Below are 26749 nucleotides of genomic sequence, written 5' to 3' on the forward strand. Positions count from 1 at the left end.
ACTTGAATGGTCTAAATGAGTTGAAATGGTTGGTGTTGAAATTTTTCCAAACGGTCGAGAAATGTTGAAGTAGTAACATGTTGAATTGAGAAATGGTATTACGGAATTCCTGGAATTTTTCCATTTAAAAAAACAACTTTGTTTTTTCTTCTGATTAAGAGAAATATTTTGACGATGGAACGGTTGAAATGTGTTGAAAAATGTGGAAGGAGTAGTCGCCAGAAAAAAGGGTGGAAATAGGGCTTTGGAAAAGCAGAAATTCTGGAAAATCCTGGAATCTTTTTGAACTTGGAAAAATAATTAGTTAGAATTTCCAGAATGTTGGAATTTGTTGAAGTTGGAATGGTATGAATAGGTTGAAAAATGTGGAAATGGTGAAAGTTTGAAAAACGGCCAATCCATTTTGAATGGGAAAAATGTCCCGGAAAACCTGGAATTCTGGGAAATCTGGAAATTTTTGGAATTTGTCAAAGGAAAGCCCGCGATTCCCGAATAGGCAGAACAGTTTGAAGTTGGAACGGTTTGAAGGTAGAGCACGCCAAAATCTGGAGAAGAAGAAGTAGAGGAATAATAATAAATAGATTAATTTTGGTGTAGAAAACCATATGTGTGAATGCTTTGGAGCATTCACACATTGATCATTTAATTCCTTATAATTCCACAAGAGTTTTGCAGCAGCACACGCGCATTTGAGCTGTCTGGTTGGGACGTGCAGATGGACTGCTTTAGTGATCGCTCTGTGCGTTCTTCTCCATGCTGGACATGCGACTTTGTGCCACAGTAAGCTGCTTCTTAGGTGGAGTTGTTGCTGCAGTCCTGTTTGCCTTGTAAAGAGTTGCATTTCCCCCACTGGGCTCAATGCTGTTTCCGATGCTGGAATAAGTTTGTTGTGCTGCTGCCTTTTTGAAAGAAACTTTGCAGCATTTGTTCCATGCCTGTTGCCGCAAATCCAAACCACTGGCAACGCAGTGGAACTAACATCTCGCTCTTGTTAGCCTTGCAGATCTCCGCTAAGGAACTAAAGGGTTGGGTGAGGACTATGGGAGCTCATGGGGGCAAATAAATATGCCGGAGCGTGAGTAAAAAACAAAATAAAATAGGTCTACTGTACATGTCATATACTGATCATTTACTTGGCGAGAATGCATTCCAAATGCGTTTGTTCGCTTATTGCTGTCAAATTTGTGGGACTCAGCGAGAATGTGTCGTCAACATGCATTATTACAATACAACGTATATCAGCTCTATCCTTACTGCCCCACCCGATCCTTAAGATCAGCCGATCAGCTGCTGTTGACGGTCCCTGACACAAGGCTGAAGCTTAGAGGTGACAGAGCTTTCGCCGTTGCTGCTCCCAAGCTCTGGAACGACCTACCCCTGAGTGTTAGACAAGCCTCCTCTCTTCCTGTTTTTAAATCTCTCTTAAAAACATACTTTTATTCCATGGCTTTTAACACTGAGTGATATCCATCCTGCAATGGCGCCCCATAATACACCTGCTGTGATCCTGTTTTTATGTTTTTATGTTTTTATTAATTCTATTTTAATTATTTATTTTTTATCGTGTTCTGTTTGTGTTGTGTTGTGTTTGCTCGGTACTCGTTTTATCTTTTAACCTGCTCATTGTACAGCACTTTGGCTACCCCTGTGGTAAATTTTAAATGTGCTTTATAAATAAAGTTGATTTGATTTGATTTGATTTGATATTGATGCCATTCATATCGCATATCGTCTGTATTGTATATTGTGCTTTGTGCTGTGCAGAGCAAGGTGCGGTGTCCAAAGTGGTGAAACCTTCGCCTTCACAGAGGCCGCCACGTTCCCGTCACTGTGGAAATTGGATACGGCACGCAGATGGCGGCACCTTCAGCTCTCCCAACTACCCAAACACGTACCCTGCGAACAAGGAGTGTCTTTATGTGCTGGAAGGTAAATGCCAATTGCATTTCATTGCTAGTATGCTGAAATGCGATTTTCTTATTTAAACGGGGATAGCAGGTCCATTCTATGTGTCATACTTGATCATTTCGCGATATTGCCATATTTTTGCTGAAAGGATTTAGTAGAGAACATCGACGATAAAGTTCGCAACTTTTGGTCGCTGATAAAAAAGCCTTGCCTGTATCGGAAGTAGCAGACAATATGCGCATGACGTCACAGGTTGTGGAGCTCCTCACATCTGCACATTGTTTACAATTATGGCCACCAGCAGCGAAAGCGATTCGGACCAAGAAAGCGACGATTTCCCCATTGATTTGAGCGAGGATGAAACATTTGTGGATGAGGAAAGTGAGAGTGAAGGACTAGAGGGCAGTGGGAGCGATTCAGATAGGGAAGATGCTGTGAGAGGCGGGTGGGACCTGATATTCAGCTGGGAATGACTAAAACAGTAAATAAACACAAGACATATATATACTCTATTACCCACAACACAACCAGGCTTATATTTAATATGCCACAAATTAATCCCGCATAACAACCCACCTGCACAACACACTCAATCCCACAGCCCAAAGTACCGTTCACCTCCCCAAAGTTCATACAGCACATACAGGTAAAAGCCAGTAAATTAGAATATTTTGAAAAACTTGATTTATTTCAGTAATTGCATTCAAAAGGTGTAACTTGTACATTATATTTATTCATTGCACACAGACTGATGCATTCAAATGTTTATTTCATTTAATTTTGATGATTTGAAGTGGCAACAAATGAAAATCCAAAATTCCGTGTGTCACAAAATTAGAATATTACTTAAGGCTAATACAAAAAAGGGATTTTTAGAAATGTTGGCCAACTGAAAAGTATGAAAATGAAAAATATGAGCATGTACAATACTCAATACTTGGTTGGAGCTCCTTTTGCCTCAATTACTGCGTTAATGCGGCGTGGCATGGAGTCGATGAGTTTCTGGCACTGCTCAGGTGTTATGAGAGCCCAGGTTGCTCTGATAGTGGCCTTCAACTCTTCTGCGTTTTTGGGTCTGGCATTCTGCATCTTCCTTTTCACAATACCCCACAGATTTTCTATGGGGCTAAGGTCAGGGGAGTTGGCGGGCCAATTTACAACAGAAATACCATGGTCCGTAAACCAGGCACGGGTAGATTTTGCGCTGTGTGCAGGCGCCAAGTCCTGTTGGAACTTGAAATCTCCATCTCCATAGAGCAGGTCAGCAGCAGGAAGCATGAAGTGCTCTAAAACTTGCTGGTAGACGGCTGCGTTGCAGATGACATGGCACCCCAAACCATCACTGATGGTGGAAACTTTACACTAGACTTCAGGCAACGTGGATCCTGTGCCTCTCCTGTCTTCCTCCAGACTCTGGGACCTCGATTTCCAAAGGAAATGCAAAATTTGCATGGTTGGGTGATGGTTTGGGGTGCCATGTCATCTGCTGGTGTCGGTCCACTCTGTTTCCTGAGATCCAGGGTCAACGCAGCCGTCTACCAGCAAGTTTTAGAGCACTTCATGCTTCCTGCTGCTGACCTGCTCTATGGAGATGGAGATTTCAAGTTCCAACAGGACTTGGCGCCTGCACACAGCGCAAAATCTACCCGTGCCTGGTTTACGGACCATGGTATTTCTGTTCTAAATTGGCCCGCCAACTCCCCTGACCTTAGCCCCATAGAAAATCTGTGGGGTATTGTGAAAAGGAAGATGCAGAATGCCAGACCCAAAAACGCAGAAGAGTTGAAGGCCACTATCAGAGCAACCTGGGCTCTCATAACACCTGAGCAGTGCCAGAAACTCATCGACTCCATGCCACGCCGCATTAACGCAGTAATTGAGGCAAAGGGAGCTCCAACCAAGTATTGAGTATTGTACATGCTCATATTTTTCATTTTCATACTTTTCAGTTGGCCAACATTTCTAAAAATCCCTTTTTTGTATTAGCCTTAAGTAATATTCTAATTTTGTGACACACGGAATTTTGGATTTTCATTTGTTGCCACTTCAAATCATCAAAATTAAATGAAATAAACATTTGAATGCATCAGTCTGTGTGCAATGAATAAATATAATGTACAAGTTACACCTTTTGAATGCAATTACTGAAATAAATCAAGTTTTTCAAAATATTCTAATTTACTGGCTTTTACCTGTATATTTTCCCCAAAGTCCCCAAAGTTACGTATGTGACATGCACATAGCGGCACGCACGTACGGGCAAGCGATCAAATGTTTGGAAGCCGCAGCTGCATGCGTACTCACGGTACCGTGTCTGCATATCCAACTCAAAGTCCTCCTGGTAAGAGTCTCTGTTGTCCCAGTTCTCCACAGGCCAATGGTAAAGCTTGACTGTCATCTTTCAGGAATGTAAACAATGAAACACCGGCTGTGTTTGTGTTGCTGCAGCCGCCCGCAATACACCGCTTCCCACCTACAGCTTTCTTCTTTGCTGTCTCCATTGTTCATTGAACAAATTGCAAAAGATTCACCAACACAGATGTCCGGAATACTGTGGAATTTTGCGATGAAAACAGACGACTTAATAGCTGGCCACCATGCTGTCCCAAAATGTCCTCTACAATCCGTGACGTCACGTGCCGGCGTCATCATACCGAGACGTTTTCAGCAGGATATTTTGCGCGAAATTTAAAATTGCAGTTTAGTAAGCTAACCCGGCCGTATTGGCATGTGTTGCAATGTTAAGATTTCATCATTGATATATAAACTATCAGACTGCGTGGTGGGTTTCAGTAGGCCTTTAAGGCATTACTTTAACAGTATTGTTAGCGTTGATGCTACAGTAGTGCAATGACAACATGAGAGGGTCAGTGTTTCTCGCAGCCCTGCAATCTACCTGTAGAGGCGAGTGATAGATGACATTGTCATCTCATTTGCATAACCGCCAGAGGAGTCCAATTATAATGTGTATTGTCAAACTGGAATTATTGAGCAGTCTTGGCTTCTGAACAGAGAACGCAGTGTCTTCAGATGAACTCATCAATTTAAATGTTTGACTATAGAGTGTGTGTGACTCAGTTTGGTATCTGAAATACACAAGTACAAGATTTTATTACTCTGTCATCTAATTAAATAGACTCAATGTCTGCATTTCATAATCTTACAAAGTCATTCTGATACAAACATTGGCAGTTAATAGAATTGCGTATGTCGTCTTAAAGTACCAGTACAGTGGAAAAACAAGTTGCCTCTATATTAAAAATATGATCATATATATCTGCCTTGTGATACCAAAAGGCTTCCAAAGTTTGCGAATAAATAGTATCAATCTCATGGAAATCCCCGAGCCATTTTGAGAGGTGATAAGGAAGCCAGTCACGTGATCGCGTGACGTCGTGCTAGGACCCAAAAATCCCTTGCCCATCAACAACAATGCTAATCAAGCAGACTTTGTGAGAGCCAACAACTATTACTTTTGGAAAAATTATGATCCAGGACCTTATATTTTTGCGCCCGAACACAAAGAGGATGAGCTATAAGTTTTAGAAGCCGAGTGACGGATACAGTTTCATTGTGACACTAGCATTCACAGTATTGCTAGGTGCTAAACATCAGAGGTGTGGACTCGAGTCACATGACTTGGACTCGAGTCAGACTCGAGTCATGAATTTGATGACTTTAGACTCGACTTGACAAAATGTAAAAAGACTTGCAACTCGACTTAGACTTTAACATCAATGACTTGTGACTTCACTTGGACTTGAGCCTTTTGAATTGACATGACTTGACATGACTTGCTACTTTCCCCAAAACCCAAAGATGAAAAAGTTATTCGGGAGCGCTCCGTATTTTTCATTGTGTACTTGTCTATCAGCGTTGCGTGTGTCAGCTGGTGTGGTCTCAGTACAACAGCCAATCAAATTAGATCTACTTTGTTTTCATCACACAGCATTCATCCAATCAAATTGCAGGACAACCAACGAAGAAGACATGTCCAAACCACACGCCAGTGAACAAAAAATGATACCTAAAATAATTTCGTTTGGGTATAAAAATTACGAGGTGGTCAACACAAAACGGTTTGCAGTATGCAACACATGTGGTTCGAAAATGACTGATGGAGAGGCAACAACTTCCAACTTCGTCCGGCATTTGAAGTTGCACAAAGAACGGTAAGTTTTGAATGTAAGATAACGTTTATTGGCTAAGTAACGTGACTTTTATTTGCTGTGTAGTTAAATCAGTGAGGCTGTAAACTCACTGCTAACGTTATAACGTTATTGCAAACACGGGAATCTGTTGCAGTTCACTACCTTATTCATACTTTTTGTTCAGTGATTTTTTTAAGCAGGGTTACGTTAGTCAATATATCACACGTAACGTTAGACGGCGGTCAGCAGCACCGCGTATTTTAGCCACCTAAAAAAAGACAAAAATAGTAAAATAAAGGTCAGTTAAAATGTATACTATATTATGAATATGTGTACCGTTTTAGCTAGCTTTCTGACATACTGTTGATTGTTTACCTCAGTGGTCCCCAACCACCGGGCCACGGCCCGGTACTGGTCCGTGGATCGATTGGTATCGGGCCGCACAAGAAATATTTTTTTTATTTTTTTATTTTTTTATTTTTTTTATTAAATCAACATAAAAAACACAAGATACACTTACAAGTAGTGCACCAACCCAAACAAACTCTCTCCCCCCTTTTGTTCTGGGCATTGAACATGAAGACTCTTCCTTCACTGTTCCGAGTGGCCATGAGAGTCTTGGCAGTGCCTGCCTCCAGTGCTCCAGTGGAGCGAGTTTTCAGCCATGGTGGCATCATACTACGCCCCCATCGTGCACAAATGACTGACAGACTCTTGGCTAATTTGGTCTTTTGCAAATGCAATGCAGCATAGGGCCCTGACATATAAAAAGTACAACTTTTTTGTTATGTTCACGTATATGTCATGTTTTTTCAATGTTAACACTTTTGTACAAATAAGTACATTTGCACTTTATTTTTCAATGTGTTTGTTCTGTAAAGGAATGAGTTAATGTTTAAAATGACTGGTTAATAGTGCTATTATAAAGTGCAATGTCAGCACAATTTTCTTTCCTGCAATTTAAAATGCACTTGTTTTAATAAATAAATACAGCGTTTGAAAAGCATACACAATCTGTGTTAATATATTAGTCTGTGGTTAAAAGGACTTGAAAGGACTCAAAACTCAAAATGCAGGACTTAGGACTTGACTTGAGACTTTCCAGTCTTGACTTTGGACTTGACTCGGGGCTTGCCTGTCTTGACTCGGGACTTGACTCGGACTTGAGGGCAAAGACTTGAGACTTACTTGTGACTTGCAAAGCAATGACTTGGTCCCACCTCTGCTAAACATACAAACTAACCATCATAAAACAAACACTTACTGTAATATTTCCACTCTCGCTGGGATGCCGACCGACGGGACGCTCACATAATCCCGTTTAGATGAAGATTCAATCACAATCCTCACTAAGGGTTATAAAAAAGTTCCAGCAGGAAGCGTCTTGTGGGGTCTATTTCGCCATTTTAGGGGATGTCAAAGTGGACCAGCCTGTCAGACCTTGGACACATTTGTCTACTACCAGGCGAGGACTTCCTGAATTATAATCTAGAATGTACTTTTAGCAAGTTTGAGACCAGGCAGAAGCAGCCACCGGTTTATAGTGTGTCAACAATAGCAGCATAAGCTAACATTAGCTCACTGCTAAAATGGTCTATTTGCATTGGCGCTTATAATAACAATATCACTCATATTTGGTTAATTTTCAGGTCATGACATGTAACTGGAATATTGTTAGTGGTTTCTGGATGTTTTTAGAGAGAGTATAATGAGCGCAATTGAGGAAGTTCGATCTGTATTTTTTTTTTACCATTTTGAATGCATAAAAAAGCCAAGCATATGTGTTCTTGCCTTACATATGGATTGCAGAGGTGGGACCAAGTCATTGTTTTGCAAGTCACAAGTAAGTCTCAAGTCTTTGCCCTCAAGTCCGAGTCAAGTCCCGAGTCAAGACAGGCAAGCCCCGAGTCAAGTCCAAAGTCAAGACTGGAAAGTCTCAAGTCAAGTCCTAAGTCCTGCATTTTGAGTTTCGAGTCCTTTCAAGTCCTTTTAACCACAGACTAATATATTAACACAGATTGTGTATGCTTTTCAAACGCTGTATTTATTTATTAAAACAAGTGCATTTTAAATTGCAGGAAAGAAAATTGTGCTGACATTGCACTTTATAATAGCACTATTAACCAGTCATTTTAAACATTAACTCATTCCTTTACAGAACAAACACATTGAAAAATAAAGTGCAAATGTACTTATTTGTACAAAAGTGTTAACATTGAAAAAACATGACATATACGTGAACATAACAAAAAAGTTGTACTTTTGTCAGGGCCCTATGCTGCATTGCATTTGCAAAAGACCAAATTAGCCAAGAGTCTGTCAGTCATTTGTGCACGATGGGGGCGTAGTATGATGCCACCATGGCTGAAAACTCGCTCCACTGGAGCACTGGAGGCAGGCACTGCCAAGACTCTCATGGCCACTCGGAACAGTGAAGGAAGAGTCTTCATGTTCAATGCCCAGAACAAAAGGGGGGAGAGAGTTTGTTTGGATTGGTGCACTACTTGTAAGTGTATCTTGTGTTTTTTATGTTGATTTAATAAAAAAGAAAAAAATATATATATATATATTTCTTGTGCGGCCCGATACCAATCGATCCACGGACCAGTACCGGGCCGCGGCCCGGTGGTTGGGGACCGCTGAGGTAAACAACCAACAGTATGTCAGAAAGCTAGCTAAAACGGTACACATATTCATAATATAGTATACATTTTAACTGACCTTTATTTTACTATTTTTGTCTTTTTTTAGGTGGCTAAAATTTGCGGTGCTGCTGACCGCCGTCTAACGTTACGTGTGATATATTGACTAACGTAACCCTGCTTAAAAAAATCACTGAACAAAAAGTATGAATAAGGTAGTGAACTGCAACAGATTCCCGTGTTTGCAATAACGTTATAACGTTAGCAGTGAGTTTACAGCCTCACTGATTTAACTACACAGCAAATAAAAGTCACGTTACTTAGCCAATAAACGTTATCTTACATTCAAAACTTACCGTTCTTTGTGCAACTTCAAATGCCGGACGAAGTTGGAAGTTGTTGCCTCTCCATCAGTCATTTTCGAACCGCATGTGTTGCATACTGCAAACCGTTTTGTGTTGACCACCTCGTAATTTTTATACCCAAACGAAATTATTTTAGGTATCATTTTTTGTTCACTGGCGTGTGGTTTGGACATGTCTTCTTCGTTGGTTGTCCTGCAATTTGATTGGATGAATGCTGTGTGATGAAAACAAAGTAGATCTAATTTGATTGGCTGTTGTACTGAGAGCACACCAGCTGACACACGCAACGCTGATAGACAAGTACACAATGAAAAATACGGAGCGCTCCTGAATAACTTTTTCATCTTTGGGTTTTGGGGAAAGTAGCAAGTCATGTCAAGTCATGTCAATTCAAAAGGATCAAGTCCAAGTGAAGTCACAAGTCATTGATGTTAAAGTCTAAGTCGAGTTGCAAGTCTTTTTACATTTTGTCAAGTCGAGTCTAAAGTCATCAAATTCATGACTCGAGTCTGACTCGAGTCCAAGTCATGTGACTCGAGTCCACACCTCTGATGGATTGTGAATGATAAACAGCACAGCTATTTCTAATTTGTGTCTATTTCCAGTATGACTGATCTGATAACATTGTCAGAGTGCAGAAGTGTTACTACAGTGATGTCAATCTCTGAAAATAGCCAAAGGTATTCAAAGCACAATATTCAAAATGGCTGACTGAATTTGTGGCATTTTGTGACGTTTAAACTGTGTTTTCACATGCATTGCGGATTGTAAATACAATTAGATATGGTTTAATGAATACAATGAAACACAAATAAGCATATAAAGTCAACTTGTTTTTCCACTCTCCCAATACTTTAAATCAGCCTGTGCAGGTCATACTTGCCAACCCTCCCGAATTTTCCGGGAGACTCCCGAATATCAGTGCCTCTCCCGAAAATCTCCCGGGACAACCATTCTCCCGAATTTCTCCCGATTTCCAGCCGGACTTAAGGCACGCCCCCTCCAGGTCCGTGCGGACCTGAGTGAGGACAGCCTGTCGTCATGTCCGCTTTTCCTTCATATAAACAGCGTGCCGGCCCAGTCACGTCATAACATCTACGGTTTTTGGCGAGTGCACATCTGCACACACAACAAGAAGGAGACGAAGCAGAAGAACGAAGTTCAGTGCTTTTTAAATAAACGCAGTTTGATGTTCTGATCAATAAAATGGCACACACATTTAGGATTAGGGATGTACACTGAGTACCGGTATTTTTTGGTAAATGGTCTAATTGGGTCGGTCCAGAAAGACCGTTAAGATTCTGGAAAAATGATACGGCCATCAGTATTTTCTAATCCATCCGATCGTCGGAATTATGACACGCTGTCACATTCACTTCAGGTGCCGCTGCTGTTTATAGCGAAAGACACAAGTAAGATCTGATAATCAGCTTGGAATAATGACAAATAAGAAAGCAACACCACAGAAAATGTGTAACACAACAACATGTCCTCTAATAACAATATGTCCGCTAATAAGAGTTGATTTTTTGATTTTTGATTTTTATTAAGGATCCCCATTAGCTGGTTGCCTCAACAACCCACTAGTCTTCCTGGGGTCCACAATTCAATACAATTACAAGTAAAAGCATATAATTATAACTACACAATACAGAAAAAAAATTAAATAAAAGCATCAATAAGAAAATTAAAGCTGCAAGCAGCGATGGACGGGACCGAATTTGAGGGCTCATAAAATCCAAACCGGAGCCGTAATTAAAACTCTTTCATCAACTTTTAATCAGAAGGGTTCAATCCCTCTCCTGTGCTAATTTGAAGCCGACAGGACAAACGCGCTCAGAGGAGATAATGTTTGAAAAAAGGTGACTGTTTTTATACAACTTTTGTTTTGAAGGGGGAATTGCAAACTTCCTGTTGATTTTTGATGGGGGTTGTCAGTGTATGAAATATAGGTCTACGTGAGACCTACATAGAGGTTTTTGTTTCATGTCTCTACGACACTCCTACTGGGAGTTACAGGCTGTTTTGTCTGTGTTTTCTTCCTAGGGGGCGCGAGAGCGCAATTTTGAGTTTTGAGGTTTGGTTTTTTGATTAGATCGCAATTTTTGCCAGTCCTGATGTGTGTGTCTAATTTGGTGAGTTTTGAAGCATGTTAAAGGGGTCAAATTACAGCTCAAAGAGGCGGCGGTATAATAATAAAACGCCAGAAATACAATAGGGTCCTCTGTCCCAAAGGGACTCGGTCCCTAACAAGCAAACAATTTACAGTCACAGAATAACAATTACCATATAAATATAACTACATAATATATATATATAGAGTTAGTGTCAGTTTACACACAAGTCACTGCTGCCTCCACCACGATTCATCAACCGTCCTCCTAGTGATCCAATAATCCAGAGGCCAATATTAATTCACTCAAAAAAAAAAAAGAAGCATTGAAGTAATATAATTTTCTAATAAGTTGCTCTGAAGCAAGATAGCATCCGCTGACGGGTCTCTAGTCGCCTTCTAATGTCACTCCATCAAAACACACCTTGCTTGAATGCACTCCCACCTAACACGCTAATTGATTGTATTGATTAATATTATATGTTTGACATAATACTTTATGTAAAAGGCTCTGCCCATGAATGCAATGCATAAATATTATTTCTATCTGAGTGTAATTGTGATGAATAGAAACACAGTGAGGGATCTGTGTGGTCTTCACAAGATGATGACATAACAACTGCACTGCAAACATAGCTGACTTGTTTAAGACTTAAAAAGCAGGCGTCAATAAAAGATAACGACATCTTGTGCTAATAAAAAATGCATTTTTCCACATATTTATTTATACCAATTCCATACAGTGGGGCAAAAAAGTATTTAGTCAGCCACCAATTGTGCAAGTTCTCCCACTTAAAATGATGACAGAGGTCTGTAATTTTCATCATAGGTACACTTCAACTGTGAGAGACAGAATGTGAAAAAAAAATCCAGGAATTCACATTGTAGGGTTTTTAAATAATTTATTTATAAATTATGGTGGAAAATAAGTATTTGGTCAATAACAAAAATTCAACTCAATACTTTGTAATATAACCTTTGTTGGCAATAACAGAGGTCAAACGATTACTATAGGTCTTTACCAGGTTTGCACACGCAGTAGCTGGTATTTTGGCCCATTCCTCCATGCAGATCTTCTCGAGAGCAGTGATGTTTTGGGGCTGTCGCCGAGCAACACGGACTTTCAACTCCCTCCACAGATTTTCTATGGGGTTGAGGTCTGGAGACTGGCTAGGCCACTCCAGGACTTTCAAATGCTTTTTACGGAGCCACTCCTTCGTTGCCCGGGCGGTGTGTTTGGGATCATTGTCATGCTGGAAGACCCAGCCACGTTTCATCTTCAAAGCTCTCACTGATGGAAGGAGGTTTTGGCTCAAAATCTCACGATACATGGCCCCATTCATTCTTTCCTTAACACGGATCAGTCGGCCTGTCCCCTTAGCAGAAAAACAGCCCCAAAGCATGATGTTTCCACCCCCATGCTTCACAGTAGGTATGGTGTTCTTGGGATGCAACTCAGTATTCTTCTTCCTCCAAACACGACGACTTGAGTTTATACCAAAATGTTCTATTTTGGTTTCATCTGACCACATGACATTCTCCCAATCCTCTGCTGTATCATCCATGTGCTCTCTGGCAAACTTCAGACGGGCCTGGACATGCACTGGCTTAAGCAGGGGGACACGTCTGGCACTGCAGGATTTGATTCCCTGTCGGCGTAGTGTGTTACTGATGGTAACCTTTGTTACTTTGGTCCCAGCTCTCTGCAGGTCATTCACCAGGTCCCCCCGTGTGGTTCTGGGATTTTTGCTCACCGTTCTCATGATCATTTTGACCCCACGGGATGAGATCTTGCGTGGAGCCCCAGATCGAGGGAGATTATCAGTGGTCTTGTATGTCTTCCATTTTCTGATAATTGCTCCCACAGTTGATTTTTTCACACCAAGCTGCTTGCCTATTGTAGATTCACTCTTCACAGTCTGGTGCAGGTCTACAATTCTTTTCCTGGTGTCCTTCGACAGTTCTTTGGTCTTGGCCATAGTGGAGTTTGGAGTCTGACTGTTTGAGGCTGTGGACAGGTGTCTTTTATACACATAACAAGTTCAAACAGGTGCCATTAATACAGGTAACAAGTGGAGGACAGAAGAGCTTCTTAAAGAAGAAGTTACAGGTCTCTGAGAGCCAGAGATCTTCCTTGTTTGAAGTGACCAAATACTTATTTTCCACCATGATTTACAAATAAATTCTTTAAAATTCCTACAATGTGAATTCCTGGATTTTTTTTTCACATTCTGTCTCTCACAGTTGAAGTGTACCTATGATGAAAATTACAGACCTCTGTCATTATTTTAAGTGGGAGAACTTGCACAATCGGTGGCTGACTAAATACTTTTTTGCCCCACTGTATACCGTATTTTTCGGAGTATAAGTCGCACCGGAGTATAAGTCGCACCGGCCGAAAATGCATAATAAAGAAGGAAAGAAAAAAACACATAAGTCGCACTGGAGTATAATTCACATTTTTGGGGGAAATTTATTTGATAAAAGCCAACACCAAGATTAGACATTTGAAAGGCAATTTAAAATAAATAAAGAATAGTGAACAACAGGCTGAATAAGTGTACGTTATATGAGGCATAAATAACCAACTGGTATGTTAACGTAACATATTATGGTAAGAGTCATTCAAATAACTATAACATATAGAACATGCTATACGTTTACCAAACAATCTGTCACTCCTAATCGCTAAATCCCATGAAATCTTATACGTCTAGTCTCTTACGTGAATGAGCTAAATAATATTATTTGATATTTTACGGTAATGTGTTAATAATTTTACACATAAGTCGCTCCTGAGTATAAGTCGCACCCCCGGCCAAACTATGAACAAAACTGCGACTTATACTCCAAAAAATACGGTAGTACCGATAAGAGTATCAATGAATTCAGGTATTGAGAAGGAATATCAATATTGGTATCGATAATGTCGTAGCAATATACATCCCTACTTAGGATAATACATTCAGGCTTCAAATGTGTATTTCACATTGTTGGAAAACTCAGATAGTTCATGACTTTTGCACAGATAGAAAGGTACCAATTGTAGCATGAGTACTGTGAAAGCGGAAGTGACACTTTCAAAGTAAAACGTTACAAAATAAGAGCCTCTGCATAAACGTGTATAAACATAGAGAATTCTTAATAGGGAGCACCAAATCTGTTTGTGGCGGTTCATATGTAGTTGTGACGAGCTGCAACACAAAGAATGTATAGGAACCACTGAAAGGGTCTTGGTTGGTCTGCTAATTTTGTAACACCACAGGTGATGCCAGATTGCTATGGCAACCTCAATGCGGCTTTACTCTTTTCAAGGATGTGTGCCACAGACAGGTCTTTGAAACAATTGTTTTTTTTACAATGTCTTATGTTCATAAAAGTACAGCGTTACCTCAACTTACAAGCTCAATTGGTTCCATGACGAGCTTGTAACTCGCCCATTGAAATGAATTGAAATCAATTTGATCCATGCTTGGCCTTCCTAAAACACCACCATTTTCAGAATCAGAATCGATATTAGAAATACTTTAATAATCCCCGAGGGGAAATTAAGATTTTCAGCACAGTCCCATTCAAGATCAGACAAACATTACAGGGAGACAGAACAGGATCGCTGACGGGTCTGACAACTTCCAGCGCCCCTTACAAAAAAGGTGAGAAACAGGTAAATGCATTGAGTGTGGGGGGGGCTCAGTCTAAGCCTGGGCCCCTGGAGAAGGGCTCATGCAGACTGAGGCCAAGGAACCTCAAAACATCAAACATCAAAGAACACAAAGGACATTAAAGACATTAAAAGAGCAAAAAACAATAAAACATATACACTGTGGTGGCCTCTGCAGTGTTCCTGGGGTGGGGTGAACATGGCCAGAGACAGGAGCAGACCCAACAAAGAAACCAAGAGACTCGGCCGCCCACCAACTCTCGGCCAGTGTCCGGTCCGCATAGATGAGCGAGGATATTTTAATACTTTTTTTAATAATTTTGATACGTAACATGCCTTTTGAAAAGAAAAACTTTTTAGGATAAGAAATATTGTAGGAAAAACAATACAATAAAAGACAATAAACGGACAACTACAGTAGTTTTATGAAATAATGTATTAATGCTCAGCATTTACTTTGGGGAGCAGACTTCTGTAGGTGTCTCTTCTGAGCGTGGAACAATAGGAATTATTTTGCACACAGACGTCTTTAAGTTACAGACCGGAGGTCAGAGTTGACCGCAAGCTGTGTCTGTGTACCAAAATGTTGATCGTCCAGTTTAGAGACAGAACGGATTAAAACTGGGCAGCTTCTCTATATTTTCATGCATACATGTCTGTTGTTAGCTGCAATGCAGTTGAGATTGGCTAAGGCTTTGTGTTCCGCGGTCGGGCCGACTCGCTGGGTCGCTCGCATGTTTTTAATGGTTGTTTTTTTCTGATTCGGGCATCCGCTTCTTCTCCTTCGCACTAACTTTCTCAGTTCCGGAGGTTTGAGGGCAAGATTGTGGATTTGTGGATAGTCACTACTTTAACCGGCGGCAGGGAACATCATAACTCAAATTATGCTCACAACTTAAAGCATGACAGTCAGGGTAAATTACTTTTAAGTTGAGGTACCACAGTACAAGGACGAAGATGTTTTTTCAATCATCTCGCTGGCACTAACGCTACCTCCCCCTAGCTCTCCCCAGGCAGAGGATCGAGCTTCTGTTCGACAAGGCCTTCTACATCGAGGCGTCCTTTGAGTGTCGTTTCGACCACATCGAGGTGCGTGACGGCCCTTTCAGCTTCTCGCCGCTCATCAATCGCTTCTGTGGCGCCCCCTGTCCGGGACTGGTCCTGTCCAGCGGCCGCTTCATGTGGATCCGCTTCTTCAGTGACGAGGAGCTGGAGGGCATCGGCTTCCAGGTCCGCTACAGCTTCACGGCAGGTTGTTCTTCGGGTAGCCTTAATTGTTTGCAATGATGGTGAAATCACACGTAAACATCTCCATCCAAAGACCCAGAGTTCCATCTGCATGTGGGAGGACTCTTAAACCCAATCCCAGGTAGTGAAAGAACGCAGCTACTTTTTACATCCAAACACGATGACTCAGCAATTCCCTTCTTCAGATTGTCAGTTTGAGTTGACGGGGGCTGACGGCATGATCCGGTCCAGTCAGGTTGAAGAAGAGTATAAAGTGAAGCCAGACCAGGCTGTGGACTGCATCTGGACCATACGCGCCCCCTCAAAAAACAAGGTACTTCACACGCTACATCATACTGTTTGTTGCTTTATTCAAGGTCAAAGTGATGAGCAGAAACATATACATTTGAATAAAAATCAACTCATATTTCCAAAAAACTACAAAAAGAGGACTTAATTTCGCTTATACCTAAATAATGGGCCTCTCATTTTCAGTGACAAGCTGATTTTCTGGGGTCAGTTTTATTATTTTTTAGAATACATTCTCCACTTAACTTCAATCAATCAATCAATCTTTATTTATATAGCCCTAAATCACAAGTGTCTCAAAGGGCTGCACAAGCCACAACGACATCCTCGGTACAAAGCCCACATACGGGCAAGGAAAAACTCACCCCAGTGGGACGTCGATGTGAATGACTATGAGAAACCTTGGAGAGGACCGCATATGTGGGTAACCCCCCCCCCCCCCCCTCTAGGGGAGACCGAAAGCAATGGATGTCGAGTGGGTCTGACATAATATTGTGAGAGTCCAGTCCATAGTGGATCCAACATAATAGTAAGAATCCAGTCCATAGTGGGGCCAGCAGGACACCATCCCGAGCGGAGACGGGTCAGCAGCGCAGAGATGTTCCCAGCCGATGCACAGGCGAGCGGTCCACCCCGGGTCCCGACTCTGGACAGCCAGCACTTCATCCATGGCCAACTTAAAGCTTAGCAGGCCTACATTATTTTTCTAGATTTTTCTCAAGTTGCTACCCCGTATTCCTCTGGCACTCCCACTTTGTACATGAAGAACTTTGTGTACAAACCCCGTTTCCATATGAGTTGGGAAATTGTGTTGGATGTAAATATAAACGGAATACAATGATTTGCAAATCCTTTTCAACCCATATTCAGTTGAATGCACTACAAAGACAAGATATTTGATGTTCAAACTCATAAACTTTATTTTTTTTTTTGCAAATAATATTTAACTTAGAATTTCATGGCTGCAACACGTGCCAAAGTAGCTGGGAAAGGGCATGTTCACCACTGTGTTACATGGCCTTTTCTTTTAACAACACTCAATAATCGGTTGGGAACTGAGGAAACTAATTGTTAAAACTTTGAAAGTAGAATTCTTTCCCATTCTTGTTTTATGTAGAGCTTCAGTCGTTCAACAGTCCGGGGTCTCCGCTGTCGTATTTTGCGCTTCATAATGCACCACACATTTTCGATGGGAGACAGGTCTGGACTGCAGGCGGTCCAGGAAAGTACCCACACTCTTTTTTTATGAAGCCACGCTGTTGTAACACGTGCTGAATGTGGCTTGGCATTGTCTTGCTGAAATCAGCAGGGGCGTCCATGAAAAAGACGGCGCTTAGATGGCAGCATATGTTGTTCCAAAACCTGTATGTACCTTTCAGCATTAATGGTGCCTTCACAGATGTGTAAGTTACCCATGCCTTTGGCACTAATGCACCCCCATACCATCACAAATGCTGTTTTTTTAACTTTGCGTCGATAACAGTCTGGATGGTTCGCTTCCCCTTTGGTCCGGATGACACGATGTCGAATATTTCCAAAAACAATTTGAAATGTGGACTCGTCAGACCACAGAACACTTTTCCACTTTGCATGAGTCCATCTTAGATGATCTCGGGCCCAGAGAAGCCGGCGGCGTTTCTGGATGTTGTTGATAAATGGCTTTCGCTTTGCATAGTAGAGCTTTAACTTGCACTTACAGATGTAGCGACAAACTGTATTTAGTGACAGTGGTTTTCTGAAGTGTTCCTGAGCCCATGTGGTGATATCCTTTAGAGATTGATGTCGGTTTTTGATACAGTGCCGTCTGAGGGATTGAAGGTCACGGTCATTCAATGTTGGTTTCCGGCCATGCCGCTTACGTGGAGTGATTTCTCCAGATTCTCTGAACCTTTTGATGATATTATGGACCGTAGATGTTGAAAACCCTAAATTTCTTGCAATTGCACTTTGAGATAAGTTGTTCTTAAACTGTTTGACTGGCATCAATTTCTAAAGTTAATGATTATTTGCAAAAAAAAAAAAAAATTTATCAGTTTGAACATTAAATATGTTGTCTTTGTAGCATATTCAACTGAATATGGGTTGAAAAGGATTTGCAAATCATTGTATTCCATTTATATTTATAACACAATTTACCAACTCATATGGAAACGGGGTTTGTACAACAATTATTCTCAACAAATGAGGTGAAATATAACATTAGGTAAAAAACGTAACTTCGAACATTTGTGTGCACTTACAACACTTAAAACCTTTAGTATGTGGAATTAAATTACGGAATGGATTTAACAAAGAAGTAAAACAAAGTACTAATATGTTCCAATTTAGTCAACTTTTCAAACTCAAAGTGTTTGCAAAGCCCAAAGAAGTAGTATCCTGATAAACATTTTATACTTTGTTGAAATATGAGATCATAATATACATCTCTGCATGTGACTGTAGGAGCCTAAATGCTGTTCAAGTTCATTTACGTTTTATGGAAAGAGCTTTATGTTTATTCAGCCAAAAGGGGACTATTTACTTTATTTGAATAATACGAAAATGTATATATTGCATGCTTAGAATAATTATAAGGTACACTTTATTTGTAATCTTTTACATTTGTGTGAATAATTTGATAAGGTACTATTTTATACTGCTTTAATACAGTGAAGAATATGTAACTGTTTAATTGCATTTATGGTGGAAGGATCTGTGTGGTAATTAGGTTTGGACACAATGTATTATGGGCAGAGGTGGGTAGAGTAGCCAGAAATTGTACTCAAGTAAGAGTACTGTTACTTTAGAGATTTATTACTCAAGTAAAAGTAAGGAGTAGTCACCCAAATATTTACTTGAGTAAAAGTAAAAAGTATGTTGTAAAAAAACTACTCAAGTACTGAGTAACTGATGAGTAACATACACACACATATCATATATATATATATATATATATATATATATATATATATATATATATATATATATATATACACACACACACATATATACATATATATATATACACACACACACACACACATATATATATATATATATATATATATATATATATATATACATTGATATATACAGTATATAATTTATATATTTTTTTTTTTGCCGTTTTTGTTTACATGTTAATAGTGTTTTAATGAATATACATGCATGTTTAACACATATAGATTCCTTTCTTTCATGAAGACAAGAATATAAGTTGGTGTATTACCTGATTCTGATGACTTGCATTGATTGGGATCAGACAGCAGTGATGACAAACGTCCACGTTTTCAAATGGAGGAGAAAAAAAGTTCCTCCTTTCTGTCTAATACCACATGAAAGTGGTTGGTTTTTGGCATCTTATATGTCCAGCTTCCATATTCGTTTTTATACACTTTACAAGAAATACATTGGCGGCAAACTCCGTAGCTTGCTAGCTTGTTTGCGCAGGCTTTCGGAGACTCTTATTTTGAAAGCGCAGGCGCGATGGAGCGGCACTTTTATTGTGAAGACAGGAACTGTGCAGTCAGTCTTTAGGCTTTTGACGGGGTGTACGGTTGAAATAAAAAATGGTCTTTTTTCCTTCACACTTTTGATTGATTGATTGGAACTTGTATTAGTAGATTGCACAGTACAGTACATATTCCGTACAATTGACCACTAAATGGTAACACCCCAATAAGTTTTTCAACTTGTTTAAGTCAGGTCATGTGACCCTTAGCTCTGTTTGATTGGTCCAACGTCACCAGTGACTGCATCTGATTGGTGGAACGGAGTGAACGTCACCAGTGACTGTATTTGTTGAAACGCAGGCATTATGAAGGTCTGTCTGACAGACCAAAACAAACAAAGCGTGCATTAACAGATCGATAAAAATTAGTAGCAAGTAGCGAGCTGAATGTAGATAAAAGTAGCGGAGTAAAAGTAGCGTTTCTTCTCTATAAATATACTCAAGTAAAAGTAAAAGTATGTTGCATTAAAACTACTCTTAGAAGTACAATTTATCCCAAAAGTTACTCAAGTAGATGTAACGGAGTAAATGTAGCGCGTTACTACCCACCTCTGATTATGGGTTATGGCAGTCAGGTATGGTGGAATCGAACCACACAGTTTTTTTGACCTCACTTTTTCTTACTCTTTCTTACTCGCTTCATTTTGCCATTCATTTTTCCCACATCGTTATTGTTTGACGTTTTTGAATAATTAAGTTCACACGTAAACGATACAAAACGAAGAGGAGCGTTTGGAGTTTCGTTTGTTGTTGTTGCCACAGCAAGCGGGAGCAGGAGAAAGTAGAGAAGCGTCAAGCTAAGGCTTCATTAGGAAACTACAGTGACCTTAAAACCTCTTAAGGCCCATGGTGTTTGTTTACATGCTTTTTGTATTTCTCTTTGCTATTTGGGCTTATTGGACCCTAATTAGAATAAAAACTAAGAATCATCTTTTTATATGATGTACTTAGTCCATAAGTAACAAACGTGTACCGGTACTTCATGTTTAGTGACATTCTTATTTTTACACTTTTTTTTTTTTTTCTAAATTCCATTGTATGTTATACTCTTCTGACACCACCAGATGGCAGTATAAGTGTCCACATAAGTACATAAGGCCCCAATTCAGTAGTGTACACAATTTTGGAAATAAGAGCTAAAAGGTGCTGTCCACGCATGTGGCCAACTAAGCCTTTAGAGCATGGGTGTCAAACTCTGGCCCGCGGGCCAAATTTGGCCCTCCGTGTAATTTCATTTGGCCCTTGAGGCAATATCAAATTAACATTAAAGCTGGCCCGCCGGTATTACACAGCGGCGGTGCCGCTGTACCACGGCATTCAGCGCTAATACTCATACTTGCCAACCTTCCCGATTTTCCCGGGAGACTCCTGAATTTCAGTGCCCCTCCCGAAAATCTCCGGGGCAACCATTCTCCCGAATTTCTCCCGATTTCCACTCGGACAACAATATTGGGGGCGTGCCTTAAAGTCACGTCCCCTTTTCCTCCATACAAACAGTGTGCCGGCCCAGTCACATAATATATGCAGCTTTTACACACACACACAAGTGAATGCCCGGCATACTTGGTCAATAGCCATACAGGTCACACTGAGGGTGGAAGTATAAACAACTTTAACACTGTTACAAATATGCGCCACACTGTGAACCCACACCAAACAAGAATGACAAACACATTTCGGGAGAACATCCGCACCGTAACACAACATAAACACAACAGAACAAATACCCAGAACCCCTTGCAGCACTAACTCTTCCGGGACGCTACAATATGCACCCCCCCCGGTACCACCAAACCCCGCCCCCCCAACCCCGCCTCCGCTCACCAAGTTCCATCCATCCATTTTCTACCGCTTATTCCCTTTGGGGTCGCGGGGGGCGCTGGAGCCTATCTCAGCTACAATCAGGCGGAAGGCGGGGTGCACCCTGGACAAGTCGCCACCTCATCGCAGGGCCAACACAGATAGACAGACAACATTCTCACTCACATCCACACACTAGGGCCAATTTAGTGTTGCCAATCAACTTATCCCCAGGTGCATGTCTTTGGAGGTGGGAGGAAGCCGGAGTACCCGGAGGGAACCCACGCAGTCACGGGGAGAACATGCAAACTCCACACAGAAAGATCCCGAGCCTGGGATTGAACCCAAGACTACTCAGGACCTTCGTATTGTGAGGCAGACGCACTAACCCCTCTTCCACCGTGCTGCCCTCATGCACTATTTATGGATTTAAATTGTGTACAAATTGAGAAAAGGAAGTGAATAAATATGTTAGAAATGACTATGAAATGGAAACGGGGTAGAGTTAAACAAACTCTGCTTCTTCCCACTCCTTTTTCGAACATGTTGTCATGAGACACTGGAAATATGTTGTAATTGTGTTTGAGATCAATGATAAACCCTAATCTATACATGAAGCGTCCTCTTATGTTCTGGAGAAAGAAGGCTACTGTTATGATCCGTTGCCCGGATCAAAGTTTGTTTACGTTTATTTAGGTTTTGATTCATTTGTGGTTTAAGTTCTGTTTCATCACCCCTGTTTTGTGTTTCTTGGTATGGGTGCTGATTGTTTTCACCTGCCTCTGATTAGTGTTTGGGACGCTCACCTGTATTTAGTCCTGCTTGTCGCCTCACTCAGTCCGGTGTTTTTGTTTGCTCTCATGTGTTACTCTGGATTCCTGAACTAAGCTTTGCCTTTTGCCTTTTCTTGTACAATTGCTTTGGTTTCCTTGTCATCTATTCCGTTGGCTTCCCGTGCTGTGGCCATGCTTGTTTTGTTCGTTTTCTGTATTTCTTTTGAATGATTTATAGGAATAAATCATTTCCTACCTGCACCTTTGTCTCCGGAGTTCCTGCTGGAAGAACAATCCGCGCATCACCATGTGTTCCCAACGTAACAGCTACGTTACAAAGTGACAAGGCCACCCATGAACAGGACAGTGGTCTCAGTGGTTTTTAGGGGTGAACATGTGAGAAATGATGACGTCACACTGATAAAGCCGATAACAATAAAAATAGCTGCGATAATTGATTACAAAAAATGCTTGGATGTGGCTGGGTGAGGGTGAACAAATCAAGCACTCCTTTTTTCCTGCTTGTGGTAAACTTCCCCTGAGCTCAATGTCAACAAGCACGGCTCCACTCTCTCACAGAAGACTTTTCACTTTCCACTTGCTCCAAATGTTCTGAAAACGTTCCACGAGGAGGCAAGGACACATCAGACCTAAGCAGTGGCGGATGCTGGTCTCTCAAGGAGGGGAAGCTCAATTCCGGCCTACATCATAAAATGTGTTGGTTTATTCATCCGTAAATTATACCCTCTGTTCCTTTTTAAGAAAGTGGTCTGTGACCCTGTCGTACCAAGAAGGCGTCTTTTCCAGGGATTTGGGACTGGCGCAAGGCTAGTGTGAAGTGTGTCCGCCTGTGAGTGCTATGAGACAATGGAGGGGCTCAGCAGAAGCTCCCACAGAAGTTTACAGCACACGATCGCTGATTCGCTCATTACGCTGTCAATTCGCTGGGAATCAGCCTTAGACAGATCATCCAATCATCATGCAGAAGTTGAGCGTCCGGGCCGGCCGAGGCCAGCCCACTGCCCCATAGACCCCCAGGGACGCTGAGCGTCCGATGGACAGGTCAAAGCCCAGCATTTATCCAATGACTCGTCTCATTTCGCTGCATACACCACTGCCCCATAGACTCCCAGAGACGCTGAGCGTCCGATGGGAGGGTGTTAGAATAATTATGTATATATTATCACACTAACTTTAGTATGCTTAAAGTCCGTTGCTTTAGTTATTTAGCTATTGTGCTCAAGTTGGACTTTTTCTAATGTGAGCAAGGACAAATACTTCTTGTCTGAGGGGTGGCCTCAGCTGTAGATGTTATCTTTGTTTGAGCCCGCCAACAGCCAAGGACTTCAACCAACTTCAGCGAATATGGGATGACGGCACGCGGACGAGGCAGAGACTTCAAGGACCTCAACAAGATAAGATTCCAACACGCAGACGAAGCGGTGACGGGGCGAAAGCACAAGGCCCCCAGAACATTCCGTCACGTATCGCGCGTCCTGGACCTGCTTTGCATAAAATATGTGACCACTCCATTTAGAGGCGGCCTTAGTATTGTTGACTGTGGAACTCCTGAATAAAAAGAGGGACGCAAGAGCTGGACCTTAGAGCGTAGGGCGAGACTGTGACTAAGGGTCCGGCTCCATGCGTTCTCCTCATGAGCTAAATTGAACTCTGTCTCTGATTGATTCCTTGCTTCTTGTCTGATTAATAGATGTCATCAGTGTTTGAACCTGACAGCGGGACAAAGCCCAGCATTTATCCAATGACTCGTCTCATTTCGCTGCATACACCACTTCCCCATAGACCCCCAGAGACGCTGAGCGTCCGATGGGCGGGACAAAGTCCAGCATTTATCCAATGACTCCTCTTGTTTCGCTGCATACACCACTGCCCCATAGACCCCCAGAGACGCTGAACGTCCGATGGGCGGGACAAAGCCCAGCATTTATCCAATGACTCGTCTTGTTTCACTGCATACACCACTGCCCCATAGACCCCCAGAGACGGTGAGCGTCCGATGGGCGGGACAAAGCCCAGCATTTATCCAATGACTCGTCTTGTTTCACTGCATACACCACTGCCCCATAGACCCTCAGAGACGTTGAGCGTCCGATGGACGGGACAAAGCCCAGCATCTATCCAATGACTCGTCTCATTTCGCTGCATACACCACTGCCCCCTAGACCCCCAGAGACGTTGCGCGTCCGATGGACGGGACAAAGCCCAGCATTTATCCAATGACTCGTCTCATTTTGCTGCATACACCACTGCCCCCTAGACCCCCAGAGACGTTGAGCGTCCGATGGACGGGACAAAGCCCAGCATTTATCCAATGACTCGTCTCAATTCGCTGCATACACCACTGCCCCATAGACCCCCAGAGACGCTGAGCGTCCGATGGGCGGGACAAAGCCCAGCATTTATCCAATGACTCGTCTCATTTTGCTCCATACACCACTGCCCCATAGACCCCCAGAGACGCTGAGCGTCCGATGGACGGGACAAAGCCCAGCATTTATCCAATGACTCGTCTCATTTTGCTGCATACACCACTGCCCCATAGACCCCCAGAGACGCTGAGCGTCCGATGGACGGGACAAAGCCCAGCATTTATCCAATGACTCGTCTCATTTCGCTGCATACACCACTTCCCCATAGACCCCCAGAGACGCTGAGCGTCCGATGGGCGGGACAAAGTCCAGCATTTATCCAATGACTCCTCTTGTTTCGCTGCATACACCACTGCCCCATAGACCCCCAGAGACGCTGAACGTCCGATGGGCGGGACAAAGCCCAGCATTTATCCAATGACTCGTCTCGTTTCACTGCATACACCACTGCCCCATAGACCCCCAGAGACGGTGAGCGTCCGATGGGCGGGACAAAGCCCAGCATTTATCCAATGACTCGTCTTGTTTCGCTGCATACACCACTGCCCCATAGACCCCCAGAGACGCTGAGCGTCCGATGGGCGGGACAAAGCCCAGCATTTATCCAATGACTCGTCTCATTTCGCTGCATACACCACTGCCCCATAGACCCCCAGAGACGCTGAGCGTCCGATGGACGGGACAAAGTCCAGCATTTATCCAATGACTCCTCTTGTTTCGCTGCATACACCACTGCCCCATAGACCCCCAGAGACGCTGAACGTCCGATGGGCGGGACAAAGCCCAGCATTTATCCAATGACTCGTCTCGTTTCACTGCATACACCACTGCCCCATAGACCCCCAGAGACGGTGAGCGTCCGATGGGCGGGACAAAGCCCAGCATTTATCCAATGACTCGTCTTGTTTCACTGCATACACCACTGCCCCATAGACCCTCAGAGACGTTGAGCGTCCGATGGACGGGACAAAGCCCAGCATCTATCCAATGACTCGTCTCATTTTGCTGCATACACCACTGCCCCCTAGACCCCCAGAGACGTTGCGCGTCCGATGGACGGGACAAAGCCCAGCATTTATCCAATGACTCGTCTCATTTTGCTGCATACACCACTGCCCCCTAGACCCCCAGAGACGTTGAGCGTCCGATGGACGGGACAAAGCCCAGCATTTATCCTATAACTCGTCTCGTTTTGCTGCATACACCACTGCCCCATAGACCCCCAGAGACGCTGAGCGTCCGATGGACGGGACAAAGCCCAGCATTTATCCTATAACTCGTCTCGTTTTGCTGCATACACCACTGCCCCATAGACCCCCAGAGACGCTGAGCGTCCGATGGGCGGGACAAAGCCCAGCATTTATCCAATGACTCGTCTCATTTTGCTGCATACACCACTGCCCCATAGACCCCCAGAGACGCTGAGCGTCCGATGGACGGGACAAAGCCCAGCATTTATCCAATGACTCGTCTCATTTTGCTGCATACACCACTGCCCCATAGACCCCCAGAGACGCTGAGCGTCCGATGGACGGGACAAAGCCCAGCATTTATCCAATGACTCGTCTCATTTCGCTGCATACACCACTTCCCCATAGACCCCCAGAGACGCTGAGCGTCCGATGGGCGGGACAAAGTCCAGCATTTATCCAATGACTCCTCTTGTTTCGCTGCATACACCACTGCCCCATAGACCCCCAGAGACGCTGAACGTCCGATGGGCGGGACAAAGCCCAGCATTTATCCAATGACTCGTCTCGTTTCACTGCATACACCACTGCCCCATAGACCCCCAGAGACGGTGAGCGTCCGATGGGCGGGACAAAGCCCAGCATTTATCCAATGACTCGTCTTGTTTCGCTGCATACACCACTGCCCCATAGACCCCCAGAGACGCTGAGCGTCCGATGGGCGGGACAA

The 26749-nt window shown here is 42.6% G+C and overlaps 1 protein-coding gene across 1 annotated transcript in view; it reads left to right on the plus strand.

Moving 5' to 3' along the window:
* Positions 1–26749, plus strand: part of neto2b (neuropilin (NRP) and tolloid (TLL)-like 2b) — a 79452-nt gene that overhangs the window by 14698 nt on the left and 38005 nt on the right. The window contains exons 3-6 of the mRNA XM_061925213.1: positions 1765–1929; positions 15844–16092; positions 16162–16209; positions 16274–16401. Of these exons, the coding sequence (XP_061781197.1) occupies positions 1765–1929; positions 15844–16092; positions 16162–16209; positions 16274–16401 (590 nt within the window). The remainder of the gene's footprint in view (positions 1–1764; positions 1930–15843; positions 16093–16161; positions 16210–16273; positions 16402–26749) is intronic.

Source organism: Nerophis lumbriciformis, linkage group LG29, assembly GCF_033978685.3.
Source record: "Nerophis lumbriciformis linkage group LG29, RoL_Nlum_v2.1, whole genome shotgun sequence".
NCBI lineage: Eukaryota > Metazoa > Chordata > Actinopteri > Syngnathiformes > Syngnathidae > Nerophis > Nerophis lumbriciformis.